This window comes from Tiliqua scincoides, chromosome 3 (assembly GCF_035046505.1).
Source record: "Tiliqua scincoides isolate rTilSci1 chromosome 3, rTilSci1.hap2, whole genome shotgun sequence".
Lineage (NCBI taxonomy): Eukaryota > Metazoa > Chordata > Lepidosauria > Squamata > Scincidae > Tiliqua > Tiliqua scincoides.
Window position 1 is genome coordinate 180741314 of NC_089823.1, and position 26615 is coordinate 180767928.

Below are 26615 nucleotides of genomic sequence, written 5' to 3' on the forward strand. Positions count from 1 at the left end.
TCCAGAATCTCCAAAGTCTTTGTGTTTAAACTAATATGATTTAACATTTAGAACTTAATGAAAACAGTTTCACTGAAAAGTTCCACTTCAATAAGACAAATGCCAGCCATGCAAACATTTCTATTTTGGAGAGGCTGTACTCCACGTTAATGTATTTGTGCCCCCAATAACACTGCAAAGTCCTACTGCTTGAACAGTGCTTGCAATCATGACCAAGAGACTGTTTTTAGTAGTCCAAGGCAAGGATTTATCCCAATGTGCTGAAAGCTGTTGATCAGCCACTCGCGAACTGACTAACCCAACAAAACATTTGCACAGTTTGTACACCACTTTAACAGTGCAATTCTATACATGTATTCAGAATTATCACATTCAGTGGGGCAAGGAGTACATTGTACATGGGCCCAGTGTCAAAAAGGTGGCCTGGGAGTCAAAGGATATGAGCAGATTGGGCTGGGATAAATGACTCATGTAGAAGGGAAGGGACCTAAAAGAAATTCTGTACCTTGATAAAATCCCTCTCAGGGCCTCTGAATGAGACTTACTCTCAGGTAAGTGAATATGTTACTAAGGTTGTACCAATATGAGTGAGGGGATCACAATAGAGCAGAGCATATGCATTCACCCCAAACATGTAGTTTTGCCAGGTCTCCCCAAAGAGTAACAAACTGAAAGCCCTGTCTCTGTCTATGTTTCCATTCTGACAATTTTCTCCTGCCTCATCATAGCTATACAGATATCAACCCCAATACATCCCTGCCACTGCAAAAGCCAGTCTGTTTTCTTTAACAACCAAATTAGGTATTCATGCTCCTTTAGCACATCCTTTTCATTAAAGACTACAACGCAGCATACGTCTGCTCAGCTGGGTCCAGAGCATGCAGGGAAGCAAATGCTTGCCATTTTCCTGTGCATTAATTTTTTGTGCTGAAAAATCTCTCTCTAAGTCAAAAGTTAACCCCCTGAAGTAGCAATTTATTTAAACTACCCCTTCATGAGCATGATTTTCACAGCACGGGAAAAGAGGAAGGCCCATTCCCGTCTCTGAACTCTTCTTCCATGCTGCAGTTTTGAGAGGGGAAAAATGCTTCTGGTTGGAAACACACTTCTAACACACACATTTGTGAGTAAATCCAAGCTCAGAGTTCAGTACTGGCAGCAGTGAGATCCCAAGAGACTTCCCCTACACTTCCCAAGAGACTTTGTACTACACTTAGTACATAAGTGAACTAAGATAGTTCACTTATTGTGAACTATCATCGCCATTAGCACATAGGACAAATTGAGAGACATTCTTCCTGTCCTTTTCTGGCAGGTTTATAAAAATGTTTGTGTAGTAACTTTAACTATGCTACAGTATTAAACTGCACTCTTAGAAAGCAGTTTTAGTAAAGTGCGACATGCTACTTGTGGTTTGGGACTGATTGACAACTCCAGCCTGGTGAGAAAGCTCCCACCTCCTTTTTGGTCAACTTCCCAGAGCTGAGGGTTTTTCCCCTGAGCAGTGGTGGGCTGTGACCGAAGGGGCAACACTAAAGGGGACTGTCCCTTTGGGTCATCCCTTTGAAGAGTCATGAGGGCAATGACCCTCCCCTTTCACTCTTTTCCATTTTAGATCTTGATGTAGGGTTTGGAGTAGGCAAAGTGAAAAAGTGGTTGAACCTCCCTGAAGGAGAGTGGTGTTTGAGGGTGTGGTTGTGATACAAGGCAGAGGTATGGGGGAGGGAGATGTTCTGGGGAGGGATCTGGTGGCCTAGGCCCACTGGGATTGAGAATCTTTTGGAGACCATTGCCCTTTCTTAGGTTCCTTCCCTTATTCCTTTATGAGTCACCTGTTGGAGGAGAAGCTTCTTGTCACTGGCCCAGGTTGCTGTTTGCTATGTGGGACAATTTCTTGGGTAGGACCTGGTGTTTGCTGCTGGGCAAGTGGATAGTGATCTGGATGTGAAAGAGATTAAGATTACAGGTGTCGTCCGTCCCAATTCCCCCATATCCGCAGGGGATTGGTTCCAGATGCCACCATGGATACCAAAAACCATGGACAGCAGTGAACCCTACAAAAAGCAGTTTAAAAATCCCCAGCCCACTGTGCAAATGACTTATCTGCCTGTGACTGTAGCCTTCCTGTCACTGTCTCCTGCGTCTCTCTGTATGCAAATGCAAATAGGAAGCAGGAAGCAAGTTGGAGGGCTGAAAATAATGCTAAGGTTTATGAACTCTGTTAAGTGTCACATTCTTTTCAGCCCTCCAGCTTGTTTTCTGTTAGCATTTGCAGACAGCAAGACACAGGAGACAGAAACAGCAGGACTGCAATATAGTCAAACAGGACTGCAGGCAGATATGTAATTTGCATAATGGAAGGATTTTTGAACTGTGGATAACTGAAACTGCAGATATGGGATCTGAGGATACAGGGGGGTGCCTGTATACCTCTGTAATGGACAGACTGCTTCCTTTGCAACTTCTTACCTCCACAAAGGCATGGGATGGTCCACTCTGGAGATTATGGGTTCCTGAGGTCCCTGTCGGATTTTCCAGCTGTCAAAGCCAGCAACTCCTCCAAAGCCCTGCCTGATCTCTGGAATAGGGGAATGGCTACGGTGGTGGAGCAGATCACTGCTGAGCAACCTCTGACAAAACACGGGCTAGAGCTCATACTCCCTGGCAGTGATGCCAGCAAAATGAATTTTCTTCTCTGCCACCATCACCTCTGAGGCGAGCTGTCCAACCAAATTATTCCATGCTGTGTAAGGCTTACTCCATTTGGTCCCCCCAACTGATCAAAAGGGACACATGGAGATCTGGTGTGACATGTGAGGCACTTTGCGTTTAAAATCGCTTGCATCTGCCACAACTTGGATTCCACATTAATAATGTCCGATGATGTGCCCTTGGCACCGATCTGTTCCATTTTGTGGGACTCTTTTCAGCATGTGGATCATTTGGTATGCAAGACCATATGCATGATCCTTGCCCACATGGCTTATCAGATTGGTCTGAGAAGGGCTGACAAAGTGGAAAGGAAGGGTGGTTCATTTGTCCATGAGGGGGTGCTGCCATTCACATTAAAGCTGGCAGTGGTTTGCCCCCTCCTTAAAAGAAGACCTTCCCTGGATTCCATAAAGTTGGATAACTAACAGCCATTCTCAAACCTTGCATTTTGGGACAAGGTGATTGAGTGGGTGGTGGTGCATCAAATACAAAGTTCCTTGATGAAGCCGATTGTGTTTGTTTCAATCCAGCTTCAGGCCAGGCTGCAGTGGAGAAAGCCTTGATGGCTGGGAACTGGACAGGAGGAGCATGACCCTGTTGGATCTCTCTCAGCAGTTTTCAGCATCATCAACCATGGTGTCCTGGGTCTACTGGTTGAGTTGGGGGCACTATTTTGCAATGATTCTGCTCCAACTTGGCAAATAGGTCCCAGATGCTAGTATGGAGAGGTGCCTGTTTGACACTCTGGTCCTTGAGGTGTAGGGTGCCACAATGTTCAATCTTGTCCCCCATGCTATTTAATATCTATAAGAAACCACTGGAAATCATCTGGGGATTTGGAGTAGTGTTCCAACACTCCATGGATGACACCCAGCATACTCTCTCTCTCTCCCCTCCCCCCCCGGTCCACCAGATACCAAGGTGACTGTCAAGATCCTGGAGTGCTGAATGGAGGCTGCTGGAATCTGTACGAGGGTGAATAAGCTGAGATTAAATCTGAACAAGACAGATGTTCCCCTGGTTCAGAAATCAATGATGTAGGTACTGCTCTAAAGTCCTGCTCTAAATGGGTTGCACCACCACTAAAGGAGCAGGTCCACAGCTTGTGGGTTCTCCTGGATCTGCAGCTACTACTGAATATCCAGATGACAGCTGTGGCCAGCTTTGGCTGGTGCACCAGCTGCTGCCATATATGGATCATTCAAACCTTGCCACAGTGATCAATGCATGGAGACATTGAGGTTAGATTATTGTAACATGCTCTATGCAGGGCTGCCCTTGAAGACTGTCAGAAACTGCAATTAGCGCAGAATACAGCAGCTCACATGGTTGCAGGCAATCAGCAATTTGATTATTGGACAACTACACTGGCTGCCAGTTCCTTTCTGATCCCTTCAAAGTGTTGGTTTTGATTTTTAAAGTCATCTATGGCTCAGAATAAGCCTATTTAAGAGCACTTCTGTATAATCCAGCCTGCCATCTTTGATCATTAGAGTGCGCCCTTTTAGATGTACCATTACTTAAAGAGATGGGAGGGATGATGGCAAGAAAAGGGCCTTATTGGTAGCAGCACCCACTTTATTGAATACCTCCCCTTGGATTTAAAAATTGCTCCTTCTTTAGAAGCCTTTGACAGAGCCTTAAAACATTTCTTTTCATACTAGTCTTCTAATTCTTCTAATTCTATTTTGGTCATTTTAGTACCAGATGTTCTGCTGGTTTTTGATGGATGTGTTTTACTGCCACTCTAAATTTTATATGTTTACTCCTTTATCACTGAAGAAATACTTCTGGTTGTTTATTTTGGCAATTTTAATTTTTATATTTTTAAAATCATGTATTTTGTATATTTATATTTTAAACTATTTACTATATTGTTTTATATTTTGTAAGCTGCTTTGGGCGCCTATTCAGGAGAAAAGCAGGATACAAATTGAACCAAATAAAGTTCTTGACAATATACAAAACTACAAAACAAAAGCCAACAACATTAAATTACTAGCAGTATCTTGACACTCTACCCCCTTCCAAGAAATAAATAAGTCACTTTAATGAACCATGTGCACACATACATGCAAGCCAATTACCTGATCCACAGCATGTTTTGCAACACAAACTTCCCCTTTGGCAGGAGTATATTCTTCTTGATTTAACCCACAGGGGTCTTTCAACTTCACACTGAGCTTGCTGATAACACTTAGAACTTCTGGAGCGTCAACTTGTACATAGAATTCACCAGGGTTACTGAACACAGTTATGGTACCCTAGAAAGACAGGCATACTGAAAAAGACTTATCTATAATGAAGAATGATCAGCACAGTACAAGATACTTAAACCATTGAATTTAGTAAACCAGGGTTGTCAAACATAAAGCCTGGAGGCCTGAAGTGGCCCAAGGAAGCTTTATATCCTGCCCTCAGGCTGTCAGCTGCTGAGTAGTGCTGAGGTGTTACTGCTGAAACAGCAGACCACATGAAAATTGGGCTATCCCTTATCTTCATATAAGATCAAGATATTGCATATTTTCTCTTCTGCCATTTGCAGCTAATGAGTTCCTAAGTGAGAAAAAGTGTTTATTTTTTGTTATGATCTGTTTAATGACATCACTTCCAACCCACAGCAGGCATGACGAATGCTATTTTGACCTCTGTATGAAACAAGTTTGACACCTGTGCTGCAAACATTTGTGTCAGTAATAAAGTGTTGAAGCTACTCTACATATGGCTAGGTGGCTCCCCCTACAGGTATGATAATCTCATTATTCAGGTATTACACAACAGGCATCTGAACTCAAACAAGAAAGTTGTTACAAATCAGACTATTCAAAAAGACAAGCAATTCAACAGTTATTCAGGGCATAATTCAGCCTTGACTTGGGCTGGGTAAGGCACCTCTTCAGGGGTCACCTAGGCCGGCGTGCAGACAAAAACCGGTCTGCGGAGGGTGGAACAAGCCTCCGTGCCAACGGAGGCACTGAGGCTTGCGTCGGCACCGAGGCAGGCAGTGAGAAAGCCCTGGGGGTGGGCAGGCGGGGAGCAGGAGGAAGGGCTGGCACCTGGCAGTTATGCCGGATCCCAACCCCCGTTCCTGGAGAGAATGGAGTGGCTTAAAGCTGCTCCGCTCTCCTCTGACTTGCGCCACCTCAAAAGGTGGCGCAAGTCTGAAGAGACCTATAGGGGAAAGGGCGCCTTTCCCAGAAGTAAGTGGAAAAGTTACCCCTTGCCTCTGGCTGAGTCGCTTTTGGCCCCTATCCTGTGCTGGATACAGTGCAAGCCTCCTGGCTTGCCTGTTCCAGCACAGGGTAGGACTGCACCCTTAGTTATATATTAAAATTAAAAACTATGAATTCGTTGGAAGTGAAACTTACCTCTATTTTCATATCTTTTTTGAGCCCCAATGAATTCAGATCTGAAAACATTGTTCTCTTGCCCTGCTCTTCTGTTTTGTTAGGATTTGCAGATAATTTGACCTATTAAAAGCAGATGGTTAAGTCAAACAACCAGAATGTTACTCCACAAGTGCTGAACTTTTCATGAAGCACTATGCAATTTAGAAACCTATGCAATTGATTCCCAGAACTTAACCCCCTTTAAAAAGCAATTCAAACAAATTAAACACACGTTACTGCTACATTAGTTTACTTGCAGAGAAATTCACAGCTCCTAGAAACCTCATGAGACACAGGTGCCAAGCACATCAAAAACCTGTTTTGCATGCCACAATTCAAACGGGGCCCACTCTTCAAGCTGAAGAGGCACATCCAGGTCAAACTATTATTATCAGCAGCAATGTGCTATAGTTGTTCATGGATGTGGTGGAAGTCATTTCCTGAGAGAGAGCAGATGAGGCAACATAAGAAGTGGCAGAGCAGCTTAGGTGAATGGGGGAAGAAATGAGACTTTTGGCCAATAGTCAAAGCGAGCCCAAAGAGGAGTAGTGTCCTGGTTTTAGAAGTAGGCTACCTCTGAATGCTACATGCAAGGGAGTGGCAACAGGATGTCTTGCTGACTTGTGTGCTTCCTGAGGCATCTAGTGGGACACTGTGAGATACAGGAAGCTGGACTAGATGGATATTTGGCCTGATCCAGCAGGGTTTATGTTCTTAGAGTCCTAAACAGAGGTAATACTTCCACACGTGTATTTTAAATAAATTGAGAAGGAGGGGATACAAAGCCTCAACATAGCCAATAATAAAAATAAAGAAACAGAATAAAATCACAGAGAGAACAATCAACTTTTTAAAAGACCACAATATAGTCATTGAAAGCTTATTGAGAAAACTACACCTTCAATAAGCAATGAAAATTATAAATAGGCTACTAGTCATATTTCATCAAATCAAAATTGGAAAATCAAGACCAAATCCCTAATGCAGGCAACCTATTAAGAATATTTATATCATTTTTCAACAAAGAAGTTCAAAGTGGTTTACAGATAAGCTCAAATAATTAAGTGGCTCCCTGTTCCAGAAGGGCTCAGAATCTACACAAAGGAACACCAACAAACAACTACTAGAAAAGACATTGTGCTGGGGTTGAAAAGGGACAGTCACTCTTCCCCCTGCTAAATGTAAGAGTACTACTTGAAAGTGCCTGTTTGTCTAGTTAGCAAGATTATCTACAGTTACAACATCACTGATAGATTGGCCTTTTATCTGCTTAAAGACCTCCAACAACTTCGAGTCTATCACCTTTGAGGCAGACCATCCACTAGCCCTGAACAGTTCTTACAATCAGGAAGTTCTTCTTAACATAGATCTCTCTCTCTATATCAGGGGTGTCAAACTCATTTCATATGGAGGGCCACATAGCATTCATGATGCCTGCTGAGGACCGGAAGTGATGTCATTAGGCAGGAAGTGATGTCATTAAACAGGTCATGACCAAAATTAAGCATGAGAGACCAAAGAGAGCGACTAAGATGATTACGGGGCTGGGGCACCTTCCTTATGAGGAAAGGCTACGGCGTTTGGGCCTCTTCAGCCTAGAAAAGAGACGCTTGAGGGGGGACATGATTGAGACATACAAAATTATGCAGGGGATGGACAGAGTGGATAGGGAGATGCTCTTTACACTCTCACATAATACCAGAACCAGGGGACATCCACTAAAATTGAGTGTTGGGCGGGTTAGGACAGACAAAAGAAAATATTTCTTTACTCAGCGCGTGGTCGGTCTGTGGAACTCCTTGCCACAGGATGTGGTGCTGGCGTCTAGCCTAGACGCCTTTAAAAGGGGATTGGACGAGTTTCTGGAGGAAAAATCCATTATGGGGTACAAGCCATGATGTGTATGCGCAACCTCCTGATTTTAGAAATGGGTTAAGTCAGAATGCCAGATGTAGGGGAGAGCACCAGGATGACGTCTCTTGTTATCTGGTGTGCTCCCTGGGGCATTTGGTGGGCCGCTGTGAGATACAGGAAGCTGGACTAGATGGGCCTATGGCCTGATCCAGTGGGGCTGTTCTTATGTTCTTATGTTCTTATGTTAAGCACTTTTTCTCACTTGGGAACTCATTAGCTGCAAATAACAAAAAAGAAAACATATGAATCTTGATGATATTTCAAGATATGGGAGAGTCCAATTTTCATGAGGGTTGCCCTTTCAGCACTAACACTTCAGCACTACTCAGCAGCTGAAAGCCTGAGGGCTGTATAAAAAGCTTCCGTGGGCCACATCCGGCCCCCAGGCCTTATGTTTGACACCCCTGTTCTATATTATCAAATCCCAGGGAAGATGTGATGGTTCTCCAGATCTCAACTTGTCACTGTACAATCCTAGTAATCACCCTAAGAGCTCCCCACTTCAAGCAAAAGGAAATTTAAATAAGTCAACGTACATGTCAACTAGAACAGCATTTCTCAACATTACCCTGCCATACCATTCTGATTGTCCACCTATAGGATGTACCTATCGGAATTATGTCATTGTCAAGTACTTCCAGATTTGTAGGTCACAAGGAACACAACATCAGGGCAGACAGGAGGGCTCTGGCCTCTGAGCCAAACCTTCAACTGCTGCTTACCACATTGCATTGCTGTTCTGGTTATCAGGCAGCAGGCGTATGGGGGTTCCATGCATACCACCAGACACCACCTCAAGTACCACCAGTGGTAGGAATAACACCAGTTGAGAAACACTGAACTAGAACAGACCATTTGATATATACCATTATCTGTATGTGGTACATCTTTTTTTCCAGTCACAAAACCAAGTAACTCTAAATCATACCTTTTTCTTGATTTCTTCCAATGGCTTTGCATTATCTTCAACTTTATCTATACTAAAAAGATAGGTCATTTTTTTGTTTTAAGGTATGAATAGTTCTGTAAAACTGAAGTTTTAAGCATACACTTAAAACTGAACCAATTTATTTAAGAGATTTATTTCCCCTTTCTTATGCTCGGTTAAAGCTATTGCCCAACTTGCTAAGCATTTATACACTTTGACAAGTCTTCACACGGTAGAGGCAATTTCCATCACTCTTCTTTGGTGATACTGAATTCAGAACACCAATGAAATTTAAATCTGAATCATTCTTAAAATTGATTTTATATTGAAAATTTATTAAGACCACATCGTTACAGAATTAGAATAACTAATTCTGTTCTCTTTAATACCAATATTTTAAGTGTTTGCACCAGTTTATCACATTTGTATCTCAACCTTCTCAAAAAACATTCAAGCCAATTAATTAGAAGGACCTGTGTCCCAACTTACTCTCACAGATTTGTTGGAAGAATAAAATATAAAACACCTGTGTGTCAAAGTTCTAGGACCTCTCTCACATTCTAAGATTATTAATAATTAAGGGATTGATAGATCTCATCGGATTTCACCATGGTAACTAAAGCAAAGGTTGCTCTATCCTGAGAAGCAGATGCAAGAAACCACACAGAACAAAATCAGGATGGGGATATTGCGACACAGAACTTCAGAACTGCAATACTATAGCAAAAAGCAATGAGGAATGAAAAGTCTCTGACAATTAGTCAGGATACAACACATCTACACACAAGCGAACACCTGCTCTTCATCTAGTGACCAGCTGCATACTGTACCAGTATGATCCTCAATAGAAATCAGGGCAAAATGAGAAACCATACTGAAAATTGGTTTAGCTAACTAATCAGAGAAGTGTTCTGTTAGGGAAGGATTTAGATTATTATTATTACTAACTTTATTTATATCCCGCCTTTCTCCCTGCAGGGACCCAAGGCGGCTTACAACAATGGTTTTAAAAACACAAATTTAAAACATAGTTTTAAAAACATGATAAAACATATTTGCAAAACACATCCAAAAATCAGCAGTCAGATAAAAGTGTAAAAGAGCACAGAGCAGCAGTTTATAAAAGGATCCAGGCCTGCAACCAGGTTAAAAAGGTATTAAAAGATGTTAAAACATGATGTTAAAAAGGCCAGGAACTCTGAAGGCTTGTCAGGCCTCGCCGGAAAGTTTCAAGAGAGGGAGCAGTTCGCAAGATAAGAAATGTGTGGTGATTATATTTGCTTTGAGTTTAATACTCAAAACTCCATTGAGTTTAATACTCTGTACGTGTAACAACTAGTGGCCACAAATGTACATGCTGATTTGCATCAAGAGATGTGGTTCAACAGAGTTTGATGAGCCTTACAATGGGAATGCACATGTAGTGTTTATCCATAAGCACAGGAGAACATTGCTTTGCAACATTCCGACCAGCAACGAACTGCACAGGCAACAGTCCATGCTGCCCATCAGTGATCGTTGTCCTCTCCCCCCAAGTCTTCTGGGCCAAGGGGTGGCTCCTCTGCTCCCCTCGCCTCCAGGGAATTTTCTGAACCCTGCAAAGGTAGCGCATGTCTGGTTTCCCCGGGCCTCAGAATGCCTTATAAGGTGAAAAAATGTCATTTCTGGTATCCTGAGGAAAACAGGTAGCGGTTTTTTGGCTGAAAAGACCATTCTGAGCTGCACAGATGTGTGCTGCTTCTGCGGGGCTCAGAAAAGCCCCCAGAGGCAAGGGGAGCCTCGGCTTCAGAGGCTTAAAATAGGTGGCATCATTTAACGTCTAGCATCACTTGACAACAAGGGTGTGGGAATGCATCCCCATCGTTAAGTGACGCACACCTGCACAAAGCTATTGACAGATCAGGGTAACCACTTGTACAGACACCTATCAAAGAATAGGAACACCTATTCTTACTGAACGGCCACTACACTATGTATCTGTCATCAGATAAGAAGATAACTTACTCAAACTCTGAAAAAATTCAAGTCTTACCCAAGTCACTTTTGTTAGTCTATCAACTTACTTCTGCTTAACTGGCTTACAGACAACACTGTGCTCTTGCCAATCTTTCTTCTGACAGTCCAGAGAACAGTAATGTATCTGCTTACATTGTGTACATCTCAAAGATCCTGAATAGGTTGGGGAAAAGTGCTTTGGCATTATTAGTGCAACAATACGTATTTAGCAATTTCTGATCTTAAAATATGCATTTTATTGTGTTCAAAATAAACAGATACAATAATTCTTCACAGTCCATCTCATGCAGCATAGTCTCAGAAAACTATACGGCTTGACACTCAGAAGTCTCATAAGACTGAACCTCTAGATCATCCCCTCAAAATAACTAATTTTTTTCTTTAACATGAAATAATGTAGAAAGTTAGTCAATATATGAGGTAGTCTTATATTTTACATCAGGGGTGTCCAAACATTCTGGCAGAGGGACCACATCATCTCTCTGACACTGTGCTGGGGGATGGGAAAAAACAATATATATAAAATTTGAAAAAATTTACATACATGAATTTATTAGAGATGGAACTTATATGAATGAATGAAGGTCTTGCAATAGCTCAAGGCCTATAAAAGGCCTTGCACAAAGCAAGGCTGGCCTTTCCTTTGCTGCTGCATCACAGACATGAAACAGCAAGCAGAGAGGGAGCCCTTGGACTGCAGATCATGTGAGAGGTCAAACAGTCACCCTCACGCTGAGAATAGTTGCGTCAGGCCAGCATGGGCTCCAGCAAGTCTCCAGAAGGCCAGAAGATAACTGGAGACTGGGGGCTTCCCGTGGACCAGATTAGGGTCCCCAAGGGCCACAAATGGTCTCTGGGCCAGGGTTTAGGCCCCCATTTTACATGAACAGATGTACAGGTCCACCCTTTTCATCCGCAGTTTGACGATCCATGAATTTGACTCAATGCTGATTGTTACTGCAGACAAGAACAGTCCTGCTGAAGAAGAAAAAAGTATCCCACAGAAAGTAGTTTAAAAACAACTTCTCTTGTTCACTGTAGCGTGGCAAAGCAGCAGGCAGTCTCCAAGGGCTTAGAACAGCTATTTCCAGGTTGTGCCAAGGCAAGCAACCCCCTCCTTTTGCCCGTGGTTGCCCCAGAATGTAATGCAGAAGCATTTAATCACTTCCATGTTGCACTCTTTTGTGCTCCAGAGTTGCTTGCCACAGTGCAACCCTGAAATGGCTGTTCTAGGCCCCTGGAGACTGCCTGCCACTTTGCTACGCTACACAGTAAGAAAAGCAGTTTTTAAACCACTATTTAAAAAGGGACACATTTTTTACAAAAAATTTTTAAGCAGATTTGATTATGGACAGTTTTCAGCATCTACAGGGGTTCCAAGAATGGAACCCCTGCAGATAAGGAGAGCGGACTGTATACTTATAGTGACAATGCCTTGCCTGTAAGCAAGGTTATAGTAGTATTTGAGGTTCATTTTCAGTACTCATTGAGTAACCCCCCAATACATAAGGATTATGGAGGTTATGCAATGGTGTAAAACAGATCAATATGTTGTCCCCATTATGCTGGTATGGGTCACTTGTCCAAGGTAACCTAGCAGTTCTTGGCCAAGGTAAGACCAGAACTTCCCAACTCTCATTGTGTGAGCCCAACATATATCTGTACTACTCTTCTACATTTTTTCTGCATTCACCAGATTTTCTTTACTTACAATGAAAAGTTTAGTCTAGAGACTATCACACATCAAACAGATCAACTTACCTGAAAGTCCACAGAAGTGGCAAGTGGGCTGATGGAAAGGGCTTAAAGGAGCAAACGACTGTAGATCGTAGCTCATAGATAAAGCAAACTTTGGGGAATGCTGCAACTTCTTCTGCTGTCCATGTATCAATGCTGAACGCAGCACCTGCAATATATATTTTAATAGGTTTAAATCAGTGGTTTTCAAACTTTTCAGCACTGGAACCCACTTTTTAAGAATGACACTAATCGGAACCTATCTAGCTTTATGAGGCTAAAAAAAAGTTTACCAGCAACTTAAGTCTCTGTTTTTATTTATTTTTTACTGCAGTGGGGCGGGAGGAACCACCTTCTGATATGTGTGTTCAGCTCCATGTTCATCAGAGAGGGACAATTCTAGTAGCCTTGCATTCCCCTTTGATAAGAGCTGAGGCATGGTTGTGTACTCATGAGTAAATGAATACGTATGGCTCTGTTTCATTTTCCATAGGGCTCACTACATTTTTCATAATAAAGTTATAGACATTGCACTGCGTCTTCCTCTGCTTCTCTCAAAAACGATTTTCGCACATTTCTCGTGTTAAAAACTGCTCTTCTAATCTGAGGAAATTTAAGAATAAAATCCTATATAAAAGTCCCACTGTGTTTAACGAATCTTATTCTTTATGTGCACACAGAATTACAGTCTTAAAACTTTATTCAAAACACTGAACTGCACAAGAGCTGCTTATACTTCCACAATAGAAAGAGAAGAACCCCCCACCACAATATCTGCTCTTAAGAGATGGGGGCATTCAGGAACTCGGTGGAACAAGCCTCAGCAGGTTGGAGAATCTCTGAAAAAGAAATCACATCCAGAGCACTCACTCAAGAGTTTGGATAGAACCAGTGCAAGGCAGCCCTTTGTATATCTAATTAGAAGTGAGCCATAATAACTTTAATGGGACAGTGCCTGGTTTAATCTAACATGTGCTTCTCAGAACGCAATCTCATGTGCTCGCTTCACCAGTGGAAGGGGTTGCAAACACGCCATAAGGCATGTAGCAATACCACGAGTAAGCAGTGTCAGCAGATTGGACTGCGCCACTCTGCCAGCGTCACATTCAGAGCCCACAGCACAAGCAAGTAAGATGCTGAGTGGGGCAGGGCATAGAGAGGGGGTAGAACGGGATGGATCCAGCCTGGGAGGGGGCAGGACAGGTGGAGACCTCCTCCACTCTATCCTAATCCCTACTCAGGCCAGGGGGTTCTACATGGGATCACTCAGGCTTTAGTCAGCTGGCTGAGATTTGAGTAGACCCATAGGGCTGGCTAAGGCATTACCCAGAGTAAGAAGAAAAACATCCCCTTACCCTGAGGAGACCTCTAGCCAGCTTCCAATTAGCCAGGCTGCCTGGCTGTGTCAACGCTAGTTAGGATTGGGCTGTCAGTCTCACAAACTTCATGTGAAAAATTTAAACATATACAAAAGTCTGTTACTGAAATCAATGGGATCCAAAAATACTTTACTTGACTAAATTTTGCCCAACATTATTTAGACTCATGGGTTCAATTAAGAGAGATAAAAGTTTGCTCTTTAATAAAGTGGCGTGGAAATTTCATATAATAAGCTTAAAATCTCTAATGAGTTGTTAAGTTCCAACAGATGACCCAAGTTTGGATTAATTTTAACTCCAGTTGTTTAACATATACAGTAACCGAAGCTTTTAAAAATGTGATTTCAACCAAATCACTTAACATACAAATAACATAGGAAACAGAAAAGAATGAAGGTATTAGGACAGTTGGAGAGAAAGAGGGTTTCAATCTTGATAACTCACACAATTTTTTTCACTTGCCGGGGATGACGATTTACTAGAAGCATTCATGGTTTCCAAATGCCCTGAGAGACAGAAATACTTAAATGTTGCACAATTTCTCAAAAAACTGAGGCACATTTCTAATCATGAACTCAATTTGTCATATTAGCAGCTGGCATCCCATGTACAAGTTCCCTAAATAAGTTCTACTGAACTCAAACTTGATGCAAATAAATATATCAAACAGCACGTTTAAAATCATACACTGAGGGATAAATTTTTTAAATTAACCACCACTTTTAAAGGACTGAATTGGTAGACATAGTCATTGCAACACTTTTTATAAAACAAAACATTTTGTACCTGTTCACAAACTTCTTGATCCATTCAGGAAGGCAATGAAATGAGTCAATCATTGGCTAAAGTGTAACTAGATCGGTACTGAATACATCTACTCTGAGATAGTAAAAACAAAAGGTACTGTCACCACTGCATCTGCACGATGTTAACAGACAGGTGGAGAATATTCTCTTTCTAAAAATTCATTGTTTCATAATATCTGATAACAATGAAGAGATGACACTGCCAAAACATTAGGTAAGTGCAGGAATTTCAAAATCACAATTACGAGTAATATGTTTCTGGTGATTATCCTATAGAAGTGTATGAGATTCTACATATGTTTCACGGATTTGTAAACGGGTAAAATAAAATCACACATTAATCTAAAAAAATACAGTCATGACTCACCTGATTGGCTGTGCAGGTAAATAAAAACTAAAGCTAAGATTCTTATTTCATCTCAGACTGCTAGTGAAAGCAAAACTTGTTAAGGTTGGAGGAACCTTGGGTGTGTCCCAGTGTAGAGCAGGGTACACAAAAACCAGCAGACACAGCAGTCTTTGAATTTGCTGTTGTATATTTGAGCAAGGAGTTGCACACACAGAGTAGTCAAAAAACAGTCCAGGTCAAACACAAAGAGTACAGCAGTCCAGCGTTACCTTATCCAAGTCAGTATCCACAAAACACAGTCAGTCCGTCCGTCCGTCTGTCCAAGGTCATATACAGCATATACATAAAGTTATTCATTCGTCAAAAACTCCGGCAGCAGTTTCACAGTTTACACCTACTGCACTGGTGGAGCTGCAGACTGAAGTTTAAGTAGTCTGAGCACCCAATCAGAGTCTGCTCAGTTAACCAGGGTGTGGCAGGCACAGGTGCAGTGTAATTCTGCTGACTCAGCTGCCTGCAACTTTCCTTGAACCAACTTGTTAGCTTTGTCTCTGGCTTTGCCTGAGCAGAGAGCTAACAAAACTGTAAGCCACTCATTACTTTCCTTGAGTTGGGGAAATGGGAAGTGTATGATTAAGAATAGTTTAGTGCTTTTGATTCCTTTGAAGTGATCGTAATCAGAAAAAACCACACAAAACCGTTTTGTGTGACATAATTATAGTGAAGTTGCTGAAGAAAGGAAATTGGTATACATGAAAACTGCAGGTATAGATATGCCAACATCAGAACAAGGATGAAGAAACATTACATGTTGAAGACACTGTCCTGAAAAGGTACAAGTCATATACAGAAAGCTAAGAAAATGAAGCTGTCGAATGTCCTCTGAGAGAAGTCTAATTCCAGAACCCTAAGGAAATACTTTACTAGATTAAACAATGCTATAGCATAAACCAGCATCTACATTGTTTTAAAATTTTAATGTTTAATAGCATTATAAGTTGTAACTCTGGACTATTTAAAATTCTTGTATCCCATTTTTTGCTTATATTCAACAATAAGGGCCTATGACAATTATTTTTTTAAAACTACAAATACGAAAAAATGGATTACTAGTTCAGCGCATCTGAACCTTGTCTGAGAACAGATGTCAGACTGTTTCCTTTGGATCTACAATCCCAGGGCAACTGACAACTGAGCAGCTGAGTATTCTTTCTGACAATCTCTCTGCTGGTTCTCCTTCTCTGACTGATGGGTGATGCCCAAACTAGAGTAGGCTAAAATAAAAATTAAACTCCCAGATTGGAGGGAAGAAGTGAGATCCCTGCTGTCAAAACCAGTGGCACCAGATTTGTCATTCACCACAAGTGGATGCTTCAAGACAGTCAAGGTTTATCATTAAGCTATGTGGGCAAATTGCCAAAAAAGCAAAGCAAGAAAAAGCAAATATAGCTAGAGCTAATGCATACTATTTTCCATGGCTGAAAAACAATATTGGAAGGAACATTACAAGCAATTTCACTTGTATCAGTTAGGATCACATTATCATTTATCACATTCTCTTAGATAAATATGGCAGAGGTCAAATCAAGGGATTGTTATAATGTAAATGACATGAAAGCTGCAAAGCAAATATTAAAAGGAAAGCAACCTCACTTAAAACTACATAATTTTTTTGTTCATGGGTTGAACCGTCTGGCAAAGAACACAGCAACTGTGAGTAAAATTTAGATTATCAGCAAACTGCAAAGCAATTATGATGCTTATCAGACTTTGAAAAAGTTACAGAAAAAAGGATAGGAGTGCAATTTTTATTATTAGCAGAAACTAGATAGGGCTCAGCTATGATTACTCAGATTGCTGTGCACAAAGAACCGTTTACAGTGTGCTTCAGCAGACACAACATACCAGACTATTCCTGTGAACATTCAGAAGCAGATTCTCAAAGTGTTCTGGGTTTCAGATCAAGGAGCTCCAAGTTTGCTACTATCAATTTCAGCAAGGGATGGGGAGAAGAGGCACTGATGGAGAAGATGTATTTCATTGTTAGGCAATTACTTTCACTTTCTCTCCTTTCAAAGAAGAAATATTTCTCCCTCCTGCCTGACTTTAAAAATGACAAAATGCTGCCCCATCCAGCCCCTTGCCTCCTCATCTTATTCCCTACCCCACTGGAAAGGCGAGGGGCCAAATCCTTGTGCTCTGAGGACTGCCCATGCTTCCTTCCTCCACATACTCTTTAACACCAAAGAGGAAACCGAGCATGGTCTGCATTTCCTACTTTGTTTACTGAGCAGCATGACCTTCTTGCTCCTCCCAGCAAAGGCAGCCCAAACAGAAGTTACTCAATTTTACATACAGCCAAAGTTACTCAAGACTTCCCTAAGTGGGGGACTGTCTGTTTGTGCCAGATGCACTGGCTGCTTAGCTACTTCTGGGTTGATTTCAAACTGCAGACTTTAGTTGTAAAGCCTTATACTTTCTGCAACCAGATTATCACAAGAACCACCTGCTTCATTAGGAACCCACTGAAGCCCTTAAAACAGTTTGAAGGTCCTGCTCTGTGGCCCACTTCTGACTGAGATATGTTTGATGAGCACAAGAGACAGGATCTTTCCAACAATGAAGCCATATCAATGGAATTCCTTCTCCATGGAGAGAGAACCCCCCCCTTTTCTGTTTTTAAGCAGCAAATGAAAGTTTCATTATGTTTTTGAATGATTCTATCAAATTAGTAAGAACATAAGAAGAGCCCTGCTGGATCAGGCCAAAGGTCCATCTAGTCCAGCTTCCTCTATCTCACAGTAGCCACCAGATACCTCAGGGAGCACCCAAGACATCCAGTTGCCACTCCCTTGCACCTCTCTCATGGCTTGTAACCTGTGATAGACTTTTCCTCTAGAAATTTGTCCAATCCCCTTTTAAAGGCATCTAGGTCAAACACCATCACCACATCCTGCAGCAAGGAGTTCCACAGCCTAATTACGCACTGGGTAAATAAATACTTCGCTTCATCTGTTCTAACTCTCCCAACACACAATTTTAGTGGATGTCCACTGGTTCTGGTGTTGTGTGATATGGAAAAAAACATCCCTCTATTTACTCTACCCATCCCCTGCATAATTTTGTACATCTCAATTGTGAGTCCCCCCTGAGGTTCCTTTTTTCTAGACTGAAGAGCCCCAAATGCTGTAGCCTTTCCTCATAAGAGAGGTGCCCCAGCCTAGTAATTATTTTGGTCACTCTCTTCTGCACCTTTTCTAGTTCCACTATGATCTTTATGAGATGTGGAGACCAGAAATGTATGCAATACTCCAGGTGAGGACGTACCATCCATTTGTACAATGGCATTATAATATTGGCCATTTTATTCTCAATCCTTTTAATGAACCCAATGACCCTTCACCAACACCACACACTGGGTTGACACTTTCATTAAGATGTCCACCCCAAGACCTCTTTCCTGATGTGTCACAGACAGCTCTGAACCTATTGGCTTAAACATGAAGTTTTGATTCCTGCCCCCCATGTGCATTACTTACTTATACTGAAATGCATCTGCTGTTTTGCTACCCATTCTCCCAGTTTGGAGAGATCCTTCTGGAGCTCTTTGCAACCCCTTCTTGTCCTCACCATCCAGAAACGTTTAGTGTCATCTGCAAACCTGGCTACCTCATTGCTTATACCTGACTCCAGGTCATTTATTTATAAGTTGAAAAGTACAAGTCCCAGTACAGATCCTAGGGGTACAGCGCTTTTCACCTCTCTCCATTGTGAAAACTGCCTACTAACTACTCTGTTTCCTGGTCTTCAACCAGTTCCTAACCCAAGAGAATTTGCCCTTAATCTCTGACTGTGAAATTTTCTCAGCAGCCTTTGGTGAGGGATCATATCAAGCATCTTTTGAAAATCCAGATATAAAATTTCCATGGGTTCATCCACATGCCTGTTGACCTTTTTAAATAATTCTAAAACATTTGAGGCAAAACTTACGCTTACAGAAGCCATGCTGATTCTCCCTCAGCAAGGCTTGTTCTTCAATTTGTTTCAGAGTGCTGCTTTTATATTGTATTTTAGTACTTTTTTATTTATTGTATTTATTGAAAACGTTTCTGCAGTTATTTTACCAAGAAAAGGAAAGGCAAAAATAAAGTGGGTAACACTCAAGGAAGCAATTATAGTCAAAGTTATAATAATAAGAAAAAGCTAATTCAATAAAAAAAAATTCTCTTCATTCTCTTTATGTTCTCTTTAAACATTCTCTTTATTCTCTTCAATAAAAAACAAATCTTCAGAATATTTGTTTCTCTTTTCACTTCCAATCAAGTCTCTAAATAAAGTGACCTTTTGGACTGCTAACTTTCATCACTAGAGGCTGATTAAGTGGGATGTGTTGACAAATGATTAAGAATTTGTTGGGAGCTGTCCATATGACATAAAACTAAAGAACAGAGCTAAAACCTTAATAAAATACAATAAGTAAAACTTATTGAAAAATTTATATCACACCTTTTCTATGCTGAAACAAATGCCAAAGTCGGCTTGTACACTATGTAAAACGATAAAGTCATATTTAAAAAAAGGAAAGGCAGCTGCAATCCTACACACACTTACCTAGGAATAAGTCCCACTGAAATCAATAGAACTTATTTCTGAGTAGACATGTCTAGGACTGGACTGCAAGTGTTTCTTAGGAGGTAAGCACAACAGTTTGCAAATGTATAACGGCATATCTTCAACTTGTTCCTAGTTTGCTAAAGCTGCATAAAAGAATGCAGAACACTGCAAAGGCATCACTTACACAGGCTGATAGAAATTTCAAGTATTTTAAAATGAGACATCTCTTCTCACCTGTCAGATCTTCACTGATGCTTGATCCCATTATTTGCCTGCTAGAGCAACCATGGCTGATTTCGCTCAAACCACCACCATGCTTCACAAAACACAATTTAGTTTGGTCACACATTAAGAAATTTTTGGATAATGCTGACACTTTATCTTCAGGTAAAGAATTTTGGATGTTGGGAGTTGTGTACGGAGTTCTCAGAGATTCATTTGGCATTCTGAGTTCCTTATCCTTTATGTGAAATCTCCATGCCATCTCTGTACGTCCACATCAGAACCATGTCCTGCCAGCTTTGACGTTATTGTCCAGTAACTAGGAAGATAATAAAAAAATTAAATTGCATAAACAAGTAGACTGACATAACACTCTGACTTCTTATAAAAACTTTACTTTTACAACATGCAGTTGTGTTAATCATAGCCTACTTTTACAGTTGCAGCAGTTTCATTTGTTAATAATTTACCAAACAAGTAGAACCCTCAGTTTTTCCACACAATGGCTCTCATTCCCTGAATGTGGAAGAAACTCATAAAAAATGCTTGCAAAAATATGTTTTAACACATACTGTATTAAGAGCTTTGACTAAGATTCCATGCGTAAGCTAGTCTTTGCTCAATATTCTGTATTTCTTTATATTAAAAAAACAAAATGGGAAAGAGACTAAAAGGAGACATTCATAGGCTCCCTTATCCAGAGCAAGAACTGTTCCTCCAGAGCCAAAAGCCCCGTTTCAGAGGAAGGAAAATTGTAGAATTATGGTTGTATTTTCAATCTAAAAACTAGCTGAAAACACATTTATATTGCTCCTGTAGACATGTCTTTAGTGCAAATGTCTACTGAACCACGAAAAACTGAACCTGAAAAAGAGATACTACCTAATTACAACAAACCCATACTTTTCATGCATCATGCTATTGCCAAGTGTCAATTTGCACTATATCAACCCACCTATGGAAGATAAATGGTGATGCATTTCTTCCTCCCTTCCTGAGAGTGAAGAGCAAAGCTGCTTTCATTTTAAGAATCAAAGCCCTCTACGCACATTGACTTGACTGTAGAAGAAACTAGAATTCTGCAGGCCCTTTGTATGTTAACCCCTTTTATAGACACTGGCCTATGTACAGTAGAACAAGGTGTTAAGAATCCAAATATGGTATTATTGCAGACCATATTCTCAGACAACAGACGAAGGAAACAATTTTTAAATGATCCCATAAGTATAAAAAAGCCCCAAGAACAGGGCAACAAGATGTCATAACCACAAACAAGGACAAGGCACCCCAAAAATAGGACATTCAAGAAAAATAAAGGAAATAAAAGCTAAGAACACTTGCATATTGATTTCATGAGGTTAATTTAAACACTATTTTACTCATTAAATTTAAAACTGCATTACATATAATTTATTAATTACAAGGTTATGCGCTGCCTGCAGGGGCCCACTCACAGGGAAAAGAAAAACATTTAAGTTTTTTTTCTAGGACACAAGGCTAAAAAAGAGGACATGTCCTGGAAAAAGAGGATGGCTGGTCACCCTGCCCAAGAACAATTCTGCATGTGAAGAATATTAGTCTATAAGAGAGAAACCACTAGCACAGTCTTCTCCAGGTTAGTCTTGTTTTCTAGTTGCAGGAAGTTTTTGTTTTAAGATGAAGCATTAAAAAAGGGGGGGAGAATACTTCTCCTGAAGCACTGTATCCCATTCTCTCAACATTCTTACACCACACATGAAGATTCAGCCTGTGATCCAGCCATGTCACATGCCCAACTTTGTTTACTTACAAACAAATGCCCCAATTTGAGTGGCGCTTACCTACTCCCAGGTTAGTGTGTGCAGGATTGCAGTATGGTATCTGCAGAAGTGGGGGGCAAGAGACGGTACACCAATAGCAAAGCCCTTGTAGGGCAAGGGCTGTACCTACAACCCTAACAATGCGCTCCTAAACCGGTGTCCTCATTTCTGTGCTTCAAGAGCTTATTTCTCAGGGTGACATCCTAAGGCCACTTACTACCCTTGCTTGAGATGAAGGGGGGCTAGCTACTTCAGGAGGCCTGTGCAATGCTCTCCCAACCTCAGCCTAAGCCTCACTCAACACATCTGTGCCAATGAAGCCTTTGGGGGGGGGGTGGCACCTCAGGAGGCCTGTGCAGTGCTCTCCCAAGGCAGGCTAAGCCTCACTCAACACACCTGTGCCAATGAAACCTTGGGGGGGTGGCACCTCAGGAGGCCTGTGCAGTGCTCTCCCAACCTCAGCCTAAGGCTAAGCCTCACTCAACACACCTGTGCCAAAGGTGAGCCTAAACCAAAGCAGATACTATAGGTAGAGGCCCTGTCTATCACTGAAGTCCCCCCAGCGACCTAGGGGGACACATGTCCACCCCAGTGGCCCCCAGCCACGCGCAAAGGCCTCCCTATAGCAACCTCCCTAGCCTGGGCGCTTCATGCTGCGCCACCTGAGCCTTACACTCAGTTCTGGCTCGTCTTCGCGCGTTCAGCCGCACATGCGCCTGGTGCCTGTATGGAACGTTCGGGAGCAACGCAGCGGGTGGACGGCGCAAGGGGGCGGGTTGCAGAATTGCTGTTCCAGGGGCGATAGTTGGGCTGAGCCAGCTGAAGTGAGGCGCGCGTGCGCGGGATTGCACGCGCCCGCTTGCAAACAGATGCACCCGCGTCAGGGTGTGCACGCTGCCCGTTCTGCACTCAAGGAGGTGGCCGCTCTGTTCACGTTCGGTGCATTTGCATGTGGATTGCATCTTGTGGCCACGCAGGCTACAGTCCTACCCACGCTTTCCTGGGAGTAAGCCCCTTTGACTATAATGGAACTTACTTCTAAGTAGACACGCATAGGCTTGTAGCCACAGGTCCCCTTTGTGCGTCTCAGTGCAGCCTGCTGTGCTGTTTCCTTTTGCACGTCCCCAAAGTTCTTTTCGTCCACACTGCTTGTTCCTTGCTGTGCTTAGGGCACGGGGCTGCGGCTGGCGATCCCGCACGCGCTGCTGCAAAGTGTTATAGCCTGAGATCAGCGATACGCACGCTTAAGTTCCACACTACATTGACATTTAGGGTACAAGCCTATGCTTGTCTACTCAGAAGTAAGTCCCATTGTCTTCAGTGGGGCTTACTCCAGGACTGTGCATAGGATTGCAGCCTTACACGCTTGGCTGTGCGCAGTGCATTGCAACCATGTGCTTGAGGAGTAATACTATGTAATGATCTTTTTTCTTTTTTTTTTTTGGTAGTATATCAGAATCGTTGTGACCAAACAGGGAAATAACCAGAGCCTGAGGCTTCAGTCCTACTGGGAATAAGCACCATTGACAAAAATGGGACTTACTTCTGAGTAGACAGGCGTAGGCTTGGGCTGTCACTTGTGATGCTGGGCTTTTCTATTTTCTGTTTGCTCCTCCTTTACTACAATCACGCACCCCCCCCCCCCCAAATAGAGCTCAATGGGTTAAGCAGAATGCATTCACTTGCATTGGCCACTAGGGTCGCAAGTTGCTGGGAATTTTTTACTCTTTGACTTGTTGCTAATTTTATAGGTGTGTGGAATGCACTTATTGAGACAAACTTCTCTTCCCAGCACTGAATCTATTTTCATGACCCTTTTCCTTTTAAAGTGTATTTTTATTGGATTGCAATGTTTTTCTACATTTGTATCCAGAACCCTCAAGGTCAGAGCCCAGTTCTAGGCCTGTCTACTCAGAAGTAAGTCCCATTATAGTCAATGGCGCTTACTCCCAGGAAGGTGTGGATAGGCTTACAGTCTCAGAGTGATGGTTTATCCTCACAATAATCATTGAAAGGTAAATTGAGAAATACAGTAATAACCTTTCAGTGTACTACAGGAGAAGGATTTGAGCCTGGGAATTCCTTGTCCAGACCCAACATTCTAGCTGTTTATCTTAGTTCAAGCAGGCTGTTTTCCAAAGCACTCATCTCAGCATTTCAAAACTCTAGTTTATGAAATTCACTTAATGCAGATGATTGTTCTTGCTATGCAAGATAATTTGATTGATGAAATGCATGTTTTCACAATATTGATTTTGCTATCTTGCTATCAGAAAAGGCTGTAGTTAAGCTATTATAACCTATTGAACAGAGTTGGGAATTATTTCCAAGTAAACATGGGATTGTACTACTAGAACAGTTTTGCATGCCCATACAGTAGCAGCCCAATCCTATTTTTTTTACTTACTTACCTATTTTCCTTACTTACTTTTCTTACTTTCTTTCTTTCTTACTTACTTACTTACTTTCCTGGGAGTAAGCCCCACTGACTCTAATGGGAGTTACTTCTGAGTAGATATGCATAGGATTGGGCTCTTACACTACAAAAGCATATGAGCAGTATAGGGGAGGTTAAAGGTTCCACATAATCCTGGCAATTGTGTGGGTGCTAAGTAATCTCAGAGGTGCTCAGATTTTCTCACACAATTTACATTTTCCAACGTTCCCTGAGGAGGTGAAAGTGACTACCAATAATCATCAGTTCAAGTCAGTATTGTATTGGCAACCTTCAGTCTCGAAAGACTATGGTATCGCGCTCTGAAAGGTCGTTCTGGAACAGCGTCTAGTGTGGCTGAAAAGGCCAATCCGGGAGTGACAATCCCTTCCACACCAGGAGCAAGTGCAGAATGTCCCTCGTCTGTCTCCCTGGCTATGGGCCTTCCTTCTTTGCCTCTTAGCCTCAGACTGTTGGCAAAGTGTCTCTTCAAACTGGGAAAGGCCATGCTGCACAGCCTGCCTCCAAGCAGGCTGCTCAGAGGCCAGGGTTTCCCACTTGTTGAGGTCCATCCCTAAGGCCTTCAGATCCCTCTTGCAGATGTCCTTGTATCGCAGCTGTGGTCTACCTGTAGGGCACTTTCCTTGCACGAGTTCTCCATAGAGGAGATCCTTTGGGATCCGGCCATCATCCATTCTCACAACATGACCGAGCCAACGCAGGCGTCTCTGTTGCAGCAGTGCATACATGCTATGGATTCCAGCTCGTTCCAGGACTGTGTTGTTTGGAACTTTGTCCTGCCAGGTGATGCCGAGAATGTGTCGGAGGCAGCGCATGTGGAAAGCGCTCAGTTTCCTCTCCTGTTGTGAGCGAAGAGTCCATGACTCGCTGCAGTACAGAAGTGTACTCAAGACGAAAGCTCTGTAGACCTGGATCTTGGTATGTTCAGGTCAAGTCAGTAGTGCAGATACATACAGCAGGATGTGGAATTCGCTATGATTTCACTACCCAAAATCTACTTATAATAACCCAATTCTATGCACACTTCTTGGAGTGATGTCCCAATGAAAAAACAATGTGAGTTTCTGAGTAAACATGTTAGGATGTGGGTGCACTGCAACAGCGCAATTCTATACATATTTACTCAGAAGTAAGTCCCAGTAGGTTGTTTCAGTAGCTCTTCCAGCATAAGATTGTATTCGAAGTGATTTGGGATAGTTAGGAAGTAAATAAATCTCAGCCTTTCTAGCGAGAGCACAATCCTAGTCATGTCTACTCAGAAGTAAGTTTCACTATAGTTAATGGGGCTTGCTCTCAGGTAAGTATGGATAGGATTGCAGCCCAAGGCTTAGTTCTAGGAAAGCATTCATAAGACAGCATCCCTAATGAAATGTGTGTCCAATCCTATCCAACTTTTCAGTACTGGTGCAGCTGTGGCAATGGTGTGCGCACTGCATCCTGAAGTGGAGGGGCAGTCATGGGGGGGGCCTCTTCAGCATTTGTTCCCTTACCTCAAGGCTGCAATGAGACTGCATTGGCACTGAAAAGTTGGATAGGATTCGGCCCTGTGCTTCATAGGGTTTATGAACTCAGGGCCCAATCCTATCCAACTTTCCAGCATGAGCGCAGCTGCAATGCAGCCCTGAGGTAAGCGAACAAATGTTCCCATACCTTAAGGATCCCTCTGTGACTGCCTCCCTACCACAGTATGCAGTGCATGCCCCATTGGCACAGCTGCACGAGCACTGGAAAATTGGATAGAATTTGGTCCTCAGGCTGAAGTCCTATCCACACTTTCCAGGGAGTAAGGGCCCAGTCCTATCCAACTTTCTAGCAGGGATGCAGCCATGTCAATGGGGTGTGTGCTGCATCCTGCAGTGAAGAGGCACTGGTGGAGACCTCCTCAAGGTAAGGGAATGCATTGGCACTGGAAAGTGGGATAGGATTGGGCCCTAAATCTAATTGAACACAATGGGGCTTACATCTGAGTAGACATGAATAGGTGTGGTCTGTCAAGTGGCTGGAAGTGGTTATTTCTGTGGCAGCCACCCTCATTCCACCTGCCATACGGTGGTGGTTTGTGGGCTGTGCTATGAGGCACAAAAAGCAAAACTGTCTTTTTTTCCTCCCCTTTAATTGCCTGACTTCATGTTGCCTTGAGGTCAAGACAACAACCACTTCTCCTTTCCGTGAGAACTGAAACAGTGCAGCCTAAGGGCCCAATCCTATCCAGTTTTCCAGTGCCAGTGCAGCCATGCCAGAGGGGCATGCAGTACATACTGTGGTGGGGAGTCAATCACAGAGGCATCCTCAAGG

General features: G+C 42.4%; 1 protein-coding gene across 5 annotated transcripts in view; it reads right to left on the reverse strand.

Annotated features, from left to right (window-relative positions):
* Positions 1-22053, reverse strand: part of TDRD1 (tudor domain containing 1) — a 48181-nt gene extending 26128 nt beyond the window's left edge. For 4 of the 5 annotated variants that reach the window (XM_066619732.1, XM_066619730.1, XM_066619731.1 and 1 more), the window contains exons 1-8: positions 21887-22053; positions 20079-20385; positions 14520-14581; positions 12721-12865; positions 11007-11112; positions 8944-8995; positions 6081-6182; positions 4800-4976 (exon numbers count right to left, since the gene is read on the reverse strand). In XM_066619732.1, coding sequence (XP_066475829.1) covers positions 4800-4976; positions 6081-6182; positions 8944-8995; positions 11007-11112; positions 12721-12865; positions 14520-14581; positions 20079-20328 — 894 coding nt within the window. In that variant the 5' untranslated portion in view covers positions 20329-20385; positions 21887-22053. Of the gene's footprint in view, positions 1-4799; positions 4977-6080; positions 6183-8943; positions 8996-11006; positions 11113-12720; positions 12866-14519; positions 14582-20078; positions 20386-21021; positions 21057-21886 lie in introns of those variants that run through there. The other variant, XM_066619729.1, reaches the window with a different exon arrangement.
* Between the last annotated feature and the right edge of the window lie 4562 nt (positions 22054-26615).